The sequence below is a fragment of the Monodelphis domestica genome, chromosome 4 (assembly GCF_027887165.1).
Source record: "Monodelphis domestica isolate mMonDom1 chromosome 4, mMonDom1.pri, whole genome shotgun sequence".
Lineage (NCBI taxonomy): Eukaryota > Metazoa > Chordata > Mammalia > Didelphimorphia > Didelphidae > Monodelphis > Monodelphis domestica.
The window spans coordinates 448,252,775-448,264,749 of NC_077230.1; the positions used below are offsets into that span (position 1 = coordinate 448,252,775).

At 39.9% G+C, this 11,975-nt stretch overlaps 1 protein-coding gene across 1 annotated transcript; it reads right to left on the reverse strand.

The window, feature by feature from the left end:
* Nucleotides 1-725: 725 nt before the first annotated feature.
* LOC130454043 (zinc finger protein OZF-like) lies at nt 726-2,171 on the reverse strand. The gene has a single exon (XM_056796865.1). It carries the CDS (start codon nt 2,108-2,110, stop codon nt 1,067-1,069), a length of 1,044 nt encoding a protein of 347 aa, XP_056652843.1. The 5' UTR covers nt 2,111-2,171; the 3' UTR covers nt 726-1,066.
* Nucleotides 2,172-11,975: the final 9,804 nt, after the last annotated feature.

Sequence of the window (11,975 nt, forward strand, 5' to 3'; positions counted from 1 at the left end):
TATATATTCCCTCTATTATAAATCAATTACCATAAATTCTATTTACTTGAGTAATACGTTTTGGGATTTAGAATTTAAATCCCCGGCGACCACCTAATTAATATTTCCATCTCAACCACAAATAAATTTAACACCTCCCATGGATGGGAGAACAACCTTTGGCCTCTAGAGGGGATAGACTCCCCTCAAATAAAAGTCTATTGAACTTGTCCGTTTACCTTACCCATTAAAGGGCTTTGCTGTAGATGAATGATGGAATTAACAAAAATCATGAAAAGAAAATTATCGAAAATAAACTGAAATTCCTAACATTTTAGAAATAGTTTGAATTTCTTATTAAAATAAGTCACATAGAATGTCTCATGCAACAAAAAACTTATGATTTTTATAAATCATTGAAGATAAATAATACACAAAATCCCTAGTTTAAAAATAAGCAAATATTGTAAAAATAATATTTTATTATAAGACAGAAATTGCAATATTAACATCTAGATGAAGTGACATTCAAACTAGAACACATTACCTTGCTTGAAATATGTAAAGATAAATATCAATCCCATGTAAAACTAGGAATAACAGAGAGGAGGAAATATATTTATAAAAATAATAAATATAAATGGTTTGTATTTGATTGTCAAAAATGAGGTAAAGAATGAAATAAAAAATTGAATTCATTATTATGCTACTAAACAGAAACACATTTCATGATAATCATACAGCCAAATGAAACTTGTGGACCTAATTTGTTTTTTTTTTTTCAGCACGAGTTTTCTAGTGTAGAAAATTTTGTGTTTCGTACCAAAACATTCTCACAAGAAGCGTACGGAAAAGGTTTATATCTAACATGATCAGATGATCAACGAGTACTAGATGCTTACAGGGCCCTTTGGCATATTCATCACATTACTAAAGTTTCTCACCAATATGGGCCCTCTGATGGTCAAGAAAATATGACTGAAAACTGAGGACTTTCTCACAGCCTTCACATTTATAAGGTTCCTCACTAGTGTGAATTCTCTGATGTACCAGGATATTTGTTCTCTTATTGAAATCTTTACCACATTCATGATTTTTTAATAACCTTTTCAGTATGAATTCTCTGATGGACAATTAAATTTGAACTCTGATTAAAGGCCTTCCCACAATCATTACAATTAAATGGCTTCTCACCAGTATGGATTCTCTGGTGTTTAAAGAGGTTGGAATTCTGATTAAAGGCCTTCCCACAATCACTACATTTAAATGGCTTCTCACCAGTATGAATTCTCTGATGTTGAAGGAGGTTGGAAATCCAATTAAAGGCCTTCCCACAATCATGACATAGAAATGGCTTCTCACCAGTATGAATTCTCTGGTGTTGAAGGAGGTGGGAATTCTGATGAAAGGCCTTCCCACAATCATCGCATTTAAATGGCTTCTCACCAGTATGAATTCTCTGGTGTTGAAAGAGGTGGGAACTTCGATTAAAGGCCTTCCCACAATCACTACATTGAAATGGCTTCTCACCAGTATGAATTCTCTGGTGCTGAAGGAGGTTGGAACTCTGATTAAAGGCCTTCCCACAATCATGACATTTAAAAGGCTTCTCACCAGTATGAATTCTCTGGTGTTGAAGGAGGTGTGAACTCTGATTAAAGGCCTTCCCACAATCATCACATTTAAATGGCTTCTCACCAGTATGAATTCTCTGGTGTATAATAAGTTTTGACCTATGACTGAAGACTTTCCCACAATCATTACATTTAAAAGGCTTCTCACCAGTATGAATCCTCTGATGTAAAATAAGTTTTGAGTCATTAATAAACATTTTCCCACAGTCATTGCATTGATAAGGATTTTTTCTAGTATGTGCCCTCTGATGTATGCTAAGTTTTGACCTATGATGGAAACCTTTCCCACAGACATTGCATTCATAAGTGTTTTCTCCAACATGAATTCTCTGATGTAAAATGAGTTTTGAGCTTTTATTAAAAGCTTTCCTACATTGAGGGCACTTGTAGAATTTCTCTCCAGTATACATGTTGGTACTTTTCTGAAATGAGTAAAGATGAAATGCCCCAAATGTGACTCCTGGTTTCTCTGATTTCTCCACAGAATTTGTTTTCATCAATTTCTACTTCTCCAAAAGCAGAATGCAAGACCAATCCTTTTGCTTCCTTCTTCCTCAGGAATGCCTTATATTGGAGTTTCCTTCTTGCTCTTAGACCTGGACTCCCAGTCTGAAAGAGATGAAATGAAATACACAAATTTCCTTTGTGGCCTCTTCTAGGGGAACGGGACCCTTGTAGCTGAGAAAAACCAGGCACATACCCCACAGTGACAATAGCCCTAAAAGGAATGCCCTTGAGTTCTCTCAAACATAGCCTGAACTCATGGGGAAAAGGCAGAGAAGGTCAACAGAACTAGGAGGGAAAAGTGGCCATGATCCATGGGCAACACAGAGCTAGGAAGGAATTGAAGGAGGTGCGTAATGAGGAGTGATCAGAGATTCGGGAATCCAAGCCATGAGAACTACCAAAAGAGTTCAAGGATGAAGGACGATGAGGGGAAATATCAGAAGGACAACTGAATGATTGTAATGAATAAACACTGTGTAAAAGGAAGTTGGAATGAGGTAGAGAGGCCTATCAATGCTGAACAGAGGAAGGCTCATGAATTCTTTGTTTTTTAAACCCTTCCCTTCCCTCTCAGAATCAGTACTGTGTATTGGTTCCAAAGGAAAAGAGCAGGAAAGACTAGACAGTGGTGATTAGGTGACTTGCTCAGGGTCACATAGTTGGACCCATGAATTCCAGAGCAAATGGGAGTCACTGGCATTTCTTGAGTAGGAGAATGGCATGGTCTGATTGGGATAGGAGAGTCAAGTCAGACTCCACCATCAGTCATAGGAAGCAGCACTGTGGCCTAAAGAGAACCCTAGTTTAGGAGTCAGGAAATCTGGCTTCAACTATTAGACTAACTACTTAGTAGACACTGGGTCAATCACTGACTTCTCTTATTTCCCCTGCTAATTGCAGATAATGTCACTCCTAATCTAGTAGCAGTGAAGTGATGGTGAAGGGAAAAGTTCACAAGGGCCTAAAGTCAGAAAGATTTGAGTTCAAATTTGGCCTCAGACTCTTCCTAGTTGGGTGACCCTGGCCAAGTCACTTTACCTCTGCTGACTCAGTTTCCTCACTGGTAAAGTGACAACCTACCTCTTAGGATTGTTGTGAGGATCTTAAGAGATGGCATTAAAAAGTGCTCAGTACAGCCCAGCATAGAATAGACTTGCTGTCAATATTTTATTTATCCATTAATTTATCTATTATCTCTAAATCTGCTTCTGAAGTTAATAAATTTTCTATGTCAAGTTGTAACCGATTTGATAACACTCTAAACATGAAAAATAGATCAATGGACATGTCTTGAGAGCTTATTATGAGCTGTGTATTATGCTAAGTGCTGGACATCCAAGAAAGAGGTAAAAAATGGCCCCTACTCTGAGGAAGCTCACAGGAGACAACATTCAAACAAAAACATACCAAGGAAGCTATACATAGGATTGACAGGATACCCAAGGGAATATCTCCTGGTTCCCCTGGCCCTTCTTAGTATTGAGGTCCCTTCCCATTCCCTACATTCTTATCTGTTTGCCTTAGGGTAAATGGGAAACTCCTAAAGGAAAGGTTCTATTTGCCTTTGGCCTTTGATTCCTCATCACCTAGAACTGGGAGTAGCACCTACCAGAGGTTTCATAGATAAGGGTTTCATTGGGGAACTAAGGCCCCTGAGGAATCCAGGGCCTCCTTTCCTCTGCAATCAGGGGTGACCCTCAGCTACCTTGTTCTAGGTCATTGGTCCTCATTAAGGCAGGAGGAGACCCCTCTGAGAGCTTGGGGTGAGGGACTGAAGCAAGGAGGACTTGAGGAGGAGGAGGAGAAAATGGGGCAGACTCACCCACAGCAGGAACAGACCCCAGAAGGCCCTGAAGCTCAATAGAGTAACCTCAGGTTCAGTTCAGTGGGACCAGAACAAGAGCTCCCACCTAAAAAGACTCATCCAGGCTGAGGGCTGCCTGAGGAAGTCTCCATCAGAAAGTGTAGGCCTGGTACCTCTCACTTCCTTATCTGGCCTCTTTCCTCCCAAGGTTCTGAAGCTCTGGGAGTTCTGCCTTTATTCCAGGTCTCAGCTCTGCCCTGCCCCATCTTGATCACCTCCAGGTGGTGGAATTTCCCCTTAATTCAGGGCTTATTTACTTCCCTCGGGAGATGGCATAGACCTTGAAAAGGTTTTGATTTCTTTATCTAAGTAGCAGATTTTGGGCCCAGCTTGGTACATTTTTAAAAATCACATTCTGTTTTTTTCCCTTAATTAAATGTAAAAATGATTTTTAACCTCCTTTAAAATTTCTTTGAGTCAAATTGTTTTCCCCTCTCTATGGGGGTCATGTGTGGGAGACTGGTGATGAGTGATTGGATCTGAGGGCTGTTGTAGCCATGGAGAGTGAGAGTGAGCCAGCTAGGAAAACTAGCAGCTAGAGAGAAAGAGTGAGATATGGAGAAGGACCAGAAAGGTGAAGCCCGCATGCCTTTTGAGAAGGTCCAGGGGAAAGGATCATGGCACCATGACTGGGGCTATGACTTCCTTTATTGTGACTAAAAGAAAGACTTTTATAGAGAGAAAAATCCTAAGCACAACAACATTCCTGGGAGGCTGGATGTGCTACTCTCCCACAGGATAATGTTTATGAAAATGACTCCACACATGAACATTACCAGGGTTGCTGTTATAGAGGTAAGCAAGCTGAGAAACTGTGATTGCTAATCTCTTCTGTGTAACTTGGAGAAAGGCAAGTGTGGTCCTTTCAGTCTTGGTATTACAATGACTTCTTTGCTTTCCAGAGTGAGGGGGGACTCAGGACTTAATGATGACCTTTGACTGAGTGCAGTACTATTGACTATCAATTACTGCCTTCATAGATTGTTTAACTCTGAGAAGAGCAAAGAAAAATCTCGTCTTTGGTTTGGACTCTGAGTCTGCTAAGGCTCAGAGTCCTGACTTGGTTCTTGTTGAGACTCAACCAGCTATCCTTTGCTTTTTTATAATTTGAAGGCAAAGATAAGATTTATCAGGATAATAGTGGTAGTTTTTATTTAGATAGTATAAATTTGGGTTAGTCAGATTAGGAAGGATTAGTATAGTCTGTGAAACACAGGATGAGCCGTTTCTTCTGGAACCAGGGAGTTTTATTTGGGTGGAGTTGGAATCCCTTAGAGTTAGAAATCCTTTTATTCATATATTTCAACATATATTTTATTTTTGATAACCAGAGTCTCTTTAGCATCCTTGTGCCTGGCCCTGAAATGATGTTCATTTATGAGTTTCACTTCACTGATATAAACTGAGGATACTTTGTGAGCACAGTAAGCAGAGTATCTGAAATCAGTTTTTAATCAATAATCAAATCCATTGCCTATATTAGATTTACTGTCCACCTTTTGTTTTTACAGTCATGAAAATGCCTCGTAGCAGCATTTAGATTGTTCTCATCAATGATTAAATACTCGGTATGAATATGAAATCATTTGGGGGGGTATTTAATCATCTTTCACTTTATGACTTTAAGTAAAAATATCCCAGTGGTGTGATTTCCATAAACCCTTTTTTCAGAAATCTTATACATTACAGTTGAGATAAAAACCTGTTCTTATTAGCATTCTGATTTGATTCATATATAATCCATAACCTCAAACAACTTTCTTGTTTGGGGCTCTACTTATTCTGATCAGAGTTCTCTTAGGCTCAATCCTCGTTTTTTTGTTTGTGCACACCAGATAAGACAACACCAGAGGACAACACAGGGTTCAACATAGACCAGATTTAACACAGAGTGATCGTGTTCTAAAATCATTGTTGTTCTGGGATTAACTGCTGCTCAGACCCTTCTTGGCAGTGAGTTGTTGAAAAGTCCTCGAGTGTCTCTTGGCTAAAGCTGTTTCTTTCCATCTCTCCAGGTCTTTCAATCTCTCCTCTGGCTGCACTTGCGCTCTCTTACATTGGGATGTATCCTCAGGCCTTGTCAAAGTTCTTTTTACATCCATCCTGGCTTTTGTGTCGAATTGATTCTGTTTCTGGTTCCTGCAATCTTTTTGGAAATGAAATATACTGGGCTGACTCTTTGGAAAGGCACCTACGGTGCTCCGGAATGGTTTGGTGTTTGGCTTGGTGGGGCTGTGATCCGTTGGTTCCACTTTTCACCTGCTCACTTGTGTCTTTTGTGTCCCTAAAGAATTGCTCTTGGCCAGGAGACTTGTGAGTGGCGTGGATGAGCTGGTGGGGGATCCCTGCTGCTCGAGGAGAATCTGATTGGAGCATGTCTGTTTCTGGCTACTTCAGCTGCCATGTGTGATTGGATCTGAGGGCCATTGTAGCCTTGGAGAGTGAGAGTTAGCCTGCTAGGGAGACTAGCAACGAGAAAGAGAGAGACCAGGAAAAGGACAGGAAAGTGCAGCCAGTATGCCTTCTGAGAAGGGCAGAGTGTGGAAGAATCACAGCATCTCTCCCTTCTTCCCCTTCCCTTCTCTGAGTGGTGAAATAACTCTACTGAAATAATGTATATAAATCTAACTAAGACAATAGTTCATTTTCAGATAGGGGAAGGAAGGGATTTGGGATGATCTATCTAAAACCCAAGTCAAGTGGTTACCTCCACCATTTAATACTTCACTACCTACAAATCTACTTGCTTCATCTAGTGAAATGAAACCCCCTTAGTTAATATATGAAAGTGGGAAGGAATTGAAGGTAGCAGGAACAGGATTCAAAGGAAGGTCTCACTGACAGTTGTCCTCTGGAGTCTTGAGCATCTCTGTTGGAAATCAGTCTCAGCAGTAGCAGGGACCCACAAGAACAGACTGGATCACCAGGAAAGCCACAGGAGAGAGAATATCTAGCTCTCTACATCCTTCCCAGAAGAACTAGACAGAAACTCAACTCCTGGCTGCTCTACTGTCCCTCTCAGAAGGAACTGCCTGTCACTCTCCAGAGTTCTGGAACCTTGCTCTTCTGCCTTGCAGGATCTCTTGTTCCTGCTAATTTCCCTGTAACACTGGGCAGGCAATGTGATATGGAGTGTACAGAAGCAATACTGTCAAACTGTTCCCCATACTCATCACTGAGTGGAAGAGAATCTGAGCAAAGAAAAAAGGAAGTCTGCATCCAGATCCATCAGCTCCTTCTCTGGAGGCAGAGGGCCCTTCTTATCATGAGTCCTTGTGGTTGTCTTCATGTGGCTCTACTAATTGGTGTTGAAAAGCCAATGTTGCGCCCACCTGAGAGTCAGAATCAGTAGAAGACTTTTGCAGATAAGAAGTGTTTTTCATTCCTTCTGGGAGACAAGCACTCATGGTGATAGACTCTTTGAAACTGACTGCAGGAAAGAGAAAGAGAGATCTCTTAAAGACAGGTAGGGGAAGTTGGATTCTTAGTCTATCCCCATTTTCCATTTGCTTCCCTAAAGACTTCTGGGAGTTTTCCCCAATGTGGAAGAGGCATGAAGGAAGAGATAATTTCATGCATGGAAGACAGAGGGTATAGGACCTCAGATGTCAATCAAGAAAGAACATTTCAAATAGAATGTTCCCAGGAATGTCAGGTGGAGCATGGCCAGGGGATGAAATGAGAGACTGCCTTGGCTTCTGACCAAGGGGAGACTGGCTTGGTTTGTGACCTAGGCTGAGGCTTTGGTGTGGCTGATGTTGGTCATTGATTGTTATATACTGGGCTGATTAGAAGAAGACAGAAGAAAATCAATTGTCCTTCATATCTCCTTGACAGACTTGTGTCACAGCTGTGACAGAACTGACATTTCCCAAAATCCTCCTAACCTTCCTTAGAGATTAGGGAACACCTTATCCCTCTCACCTCATCTTACCTCAGTTCTCCATCCTGTTGTTCCCAATAAACCCCCTTACTTGAAAAAGGAAGAGAAAAGCGTTTTTCCTCATAAATCCTATAGTCCACTCAGGGGGGTGGAGTGGTTGCGAAGCCAAAGGCTTCAGAATAGGGTGGTGAAGGGAGGGATTGAGGGAGGAGGAGCTTAGGAAAAATAATCAATTAGACATCAGTAGTGGCAATGGGCAACCCCAGAATATCTCTCTCTAATAGTATCTCTCTATCTCTCAGAAATACTTCTATCTCCATTACAACTGGGCTTCCTGAGTTTTCCCCAGTATCTCTCTCGTCAGAAGCAGATTATATCATTTACTGCAACTAGAAATAGCTCCACAGATCATCTATTTTTAATACACCTGGATGATACTGAAGGCCTGTCTCTTGGTTGAACTCAGATAACTTGCTCCCCTTTGACGAGTCATTTTCTACATACTCTGTGTAAGTTCTCTGATTTTGGATTTCCCTTCATGAGTAAATCAGTTCCCTCAATATTTCACTCTTCACATTATATATAAAACTCAGTGGAATTGCTTGTTGGCTATGGGAGGGAGGTAGAAGGAGAGGAGGGAAAGAGTGTGAATCATGTAACCATGGAAAAATATTCCAAATTAATTAATGAAAATTTCTGAAAAATTTTTTTCAGTCTCTTTGCTGTCCCTCTAACCCAGGAAAGTAGAAGGTTCATGGGAATGTGCCTTGGCAAGAAAAGAGGGAAGGGAAGATCTTTCTGACATGGAAAGAAACCATCCTGAATATGAGAGCTGCCCAAAAGGAGTTGTTGGGGAAGGTTAGCATCTGGAATGTGAATTACCCCCCTTTGGGGACATTGTAAAGAGTCAGAATTAGAGGGAAGGTCCCTTCCACCTCTGATTCTGGGATCCTCTGTGGTTTAGAATCCTTGGACTAGAATTATATGCCTTTGGGTATGCATGTGCCACAAGGGTATATGTGCATATGAGCCTGTTTTCTGTTTAGGAGTTTAATTGGAGGAGAATCTAGAAGCTCCAGAAGGAAGGATTGTTTCCCTTAAAGGTGTTAGACTTCCACTTGAAAGCCAGTGTAAAAATAAAGAAAATATTTAGCTGGAAAAACTGTTTGTATATAGATTCAAAACTTTTTAAAACTGTTCCAATACTTTTGATAGATGTAATCAAAAGTATCCTCAGTGATAAAGTGAAGCTCAAATGTGAACTTCCATCAGGCCCAGGTGCAAGGATGCTAAAGAGACTCTTATTATAAACATAAAATGTTTATTGAACTATATAAAGATAAATAAAGGACTTCTAATTCTAAGAGATTCTAAATCCACCCAAATAAACTCCCAGATTCCAAGAGGAACCACTTCTCCTGTGTTTTGCAGGCTACACTACTCCTCCCTGATCTGACTAACCCAAATTTGTATTATCTAAACAAAAACTACTGCTATTATCCTTATACTTCTCAAACTTCACCTTCAAATTATAAAATAGCAAAGTCTACTGGTTAAGTCTCAACAAGAATCAAGTTAGGACTCTGAACCTTAACAGACTCAGAGTCCAAACCAAAGATCAGGTTTTTCTTTGGTCTTCCCAGAGTTAAACAATCTGCAAAAACCCCAATAGAGGGTCATGAGTGTTTCCTAAGTTGGGACAGGAAAACGTGATGATATGTGTATAACCCAGATGGAATTGCTTGCTTGCCTGCCAGCTCTGTGAAGGGGGATGGAAGAAGAAAATTTGAATCTTGTAACTTTGAATGATTTGGAAATTTCTTATTGGTAAATTACCAATTTTTTGTAAAATGAAATATAAGAATAAATTTTAAAAATCTGTCACTCTCGGAGCTTTCCTATCATGTCTTCTTTCTCCTAATGAAGATTAGCTAGGATTAAATTGTGAGACTGACTCCACACTTTTCTCCACACTTTTCTCCAACTCCGTTTCATTTCTTTTTTAAAAAACTCATGAACAAGGCTTCTGGTGTCCAAAGCAGAAGTGATTTCCCTGTTGGAACAAGAAGTATCATGGACAGCAGAGAAAGAAGTACCAAGAAACACATATCCAAGTAAGCAAGGGAGAAGACAAGTGGATGGTACTCATTGTAGTCAATAGCTCTGTTCCTCAGTCTTTGGAGTATTAGGTGTGTAGTTTTACTCAGTCTACTAGTCCTGGAGAGGGGGCCTCAGACTTTCAGACATTAGTTTGTTCCCATAGACCTATTGTCATCCAATCACCTGCCTGACTTTCTCATCTTTTCTTTCGTGCCATTCCCTCAACCATTATGTGTTGAAGGTAGGACTTGGAGCCCTTGGTTTTCTTGAATATGGTCAGACCACCCATTTGTCTTTTTTTTTTTCAGACTTGTGATAATACAACCTTGCAGTTCTCTAGTAATGGTATCTTATCTTTTGCCTGCTTTAAACTTTTTATTACTGAAAGGACACTCTCTTTCTCATCTAAGCTAACCTCTTTCATATACTGACAAACAGGAGTATTCCTCCTGCCTCAACTGTCCTGCTCCTTCTCCAGTAATCCACATACTCTACATCTTCTACATCTTCTAAATAGTCAATTGGAGCCTCACCTTCCTTATGTCCATCCCCCCCTTTTTTTTTTTTGGTATTACAGATTATTTTTATTCCTCCCTTCCTTGAACTTCTATTACTTAGTCTTTCTCCTTCTAATAATCCCTGTCTCCCCTGGCTTTTCTATATCTGTAAATGTGGATGTTTCTCAGTCTAAATATTTCACCTGATGTTTGTGAGGAAATGTTATTTTTAATCTGAGTGAGGAGAAAATATCTCCAATATGAACATGGGCTTTTACTCCAATGATTTGTTTCCCCATAAATTGGGAGGCTAGACTTGAGACCAAGAACTCAGTTGCAAAGCAAGGCACTTCTTTGAAAGACTTATCCCAGGGAAGACTTGTAGAATATGACTTATGGGACTTTAATTTGGGACCATACTGGGAATGTGATGGCAGATTCCAGAGGCCACAGGAGACCCATGAAAGGAATTTGAGGCAAATAACAATCAGCCACAAGAACATACCTTATAAAATAAGAATTTGTGAATGTGATATATTTGGGAAGAATTTCCTTTATAAGTCAAGCATTGTTATAGAAAGAGACATTTCTCTAGGAAAGAGTATTCATAAATATGATACACGTGGGAATAACTTTAAACAGTATTCAGAAGCAATTAAAAACATAGAATCTCAAGAAAGAGACATTGTAACAAAAATGTTTGTAAGAGAGAATTTAATTACTCTTCAGCTCTATGTAATAAAATAGCTACTGGAGAGAAATCCTACAAACATAATGAATTTGAGGAAGCATTCCTACACAGTAAGTTCTTAACTCAACATCAGGGAATGTGTACTGGAGGGAAACACTATAAATGCAAGGAGTGTGGGAAAGTTTTAAGTAAATTTCATCTCTTAAACTACATCAAAGAGTTGATACTGGAGAGAAACCTTATGAATGCAATGAATGCGGTAAAGCTTTCAATGATGGCTCTTCTCGTACTAAACATCAGAGAATCCATACAGGAGAGAAACCTTATGAATGTAGTGACTGTGGAACATCTTTCATTGACAGTTCGTCTCTCGCTCAACATCAGAGAATTCATACTGGAGAGAAGCCCTACAAATGTTCTGTATGTGGTGCAGCATTCACACACAGTCATCCCTTTCTCCCTACCAGAGGATTCATACTGGAGAAAAAGTGTAATGAATGTGGCAAAGCGTTCAGGCAGAATGCATTTCTGATACTACATCAGAGAATGCACACTGGTGAGAAACCCTATGAATGGAGTGGGCGTGGCAAAGCCTTTGGTGATAGCTCTTCTTTTACTAAGCATCAGAGTATTCATACAGGAGAGAAGCCCAATAAATGCAATGATTGTAGAAAATCTTTCAGTGACAGTTCATCTTTTACTCGACACCAGAGAATTCACACTGGAGATAAACCTTATAAATGTACTTCTGGAAAATCTTTTAGTGATAGTTCTTCTCTTTCTCATCATCAGGGAATTCACCCTGGAGAAAAAACCCTTT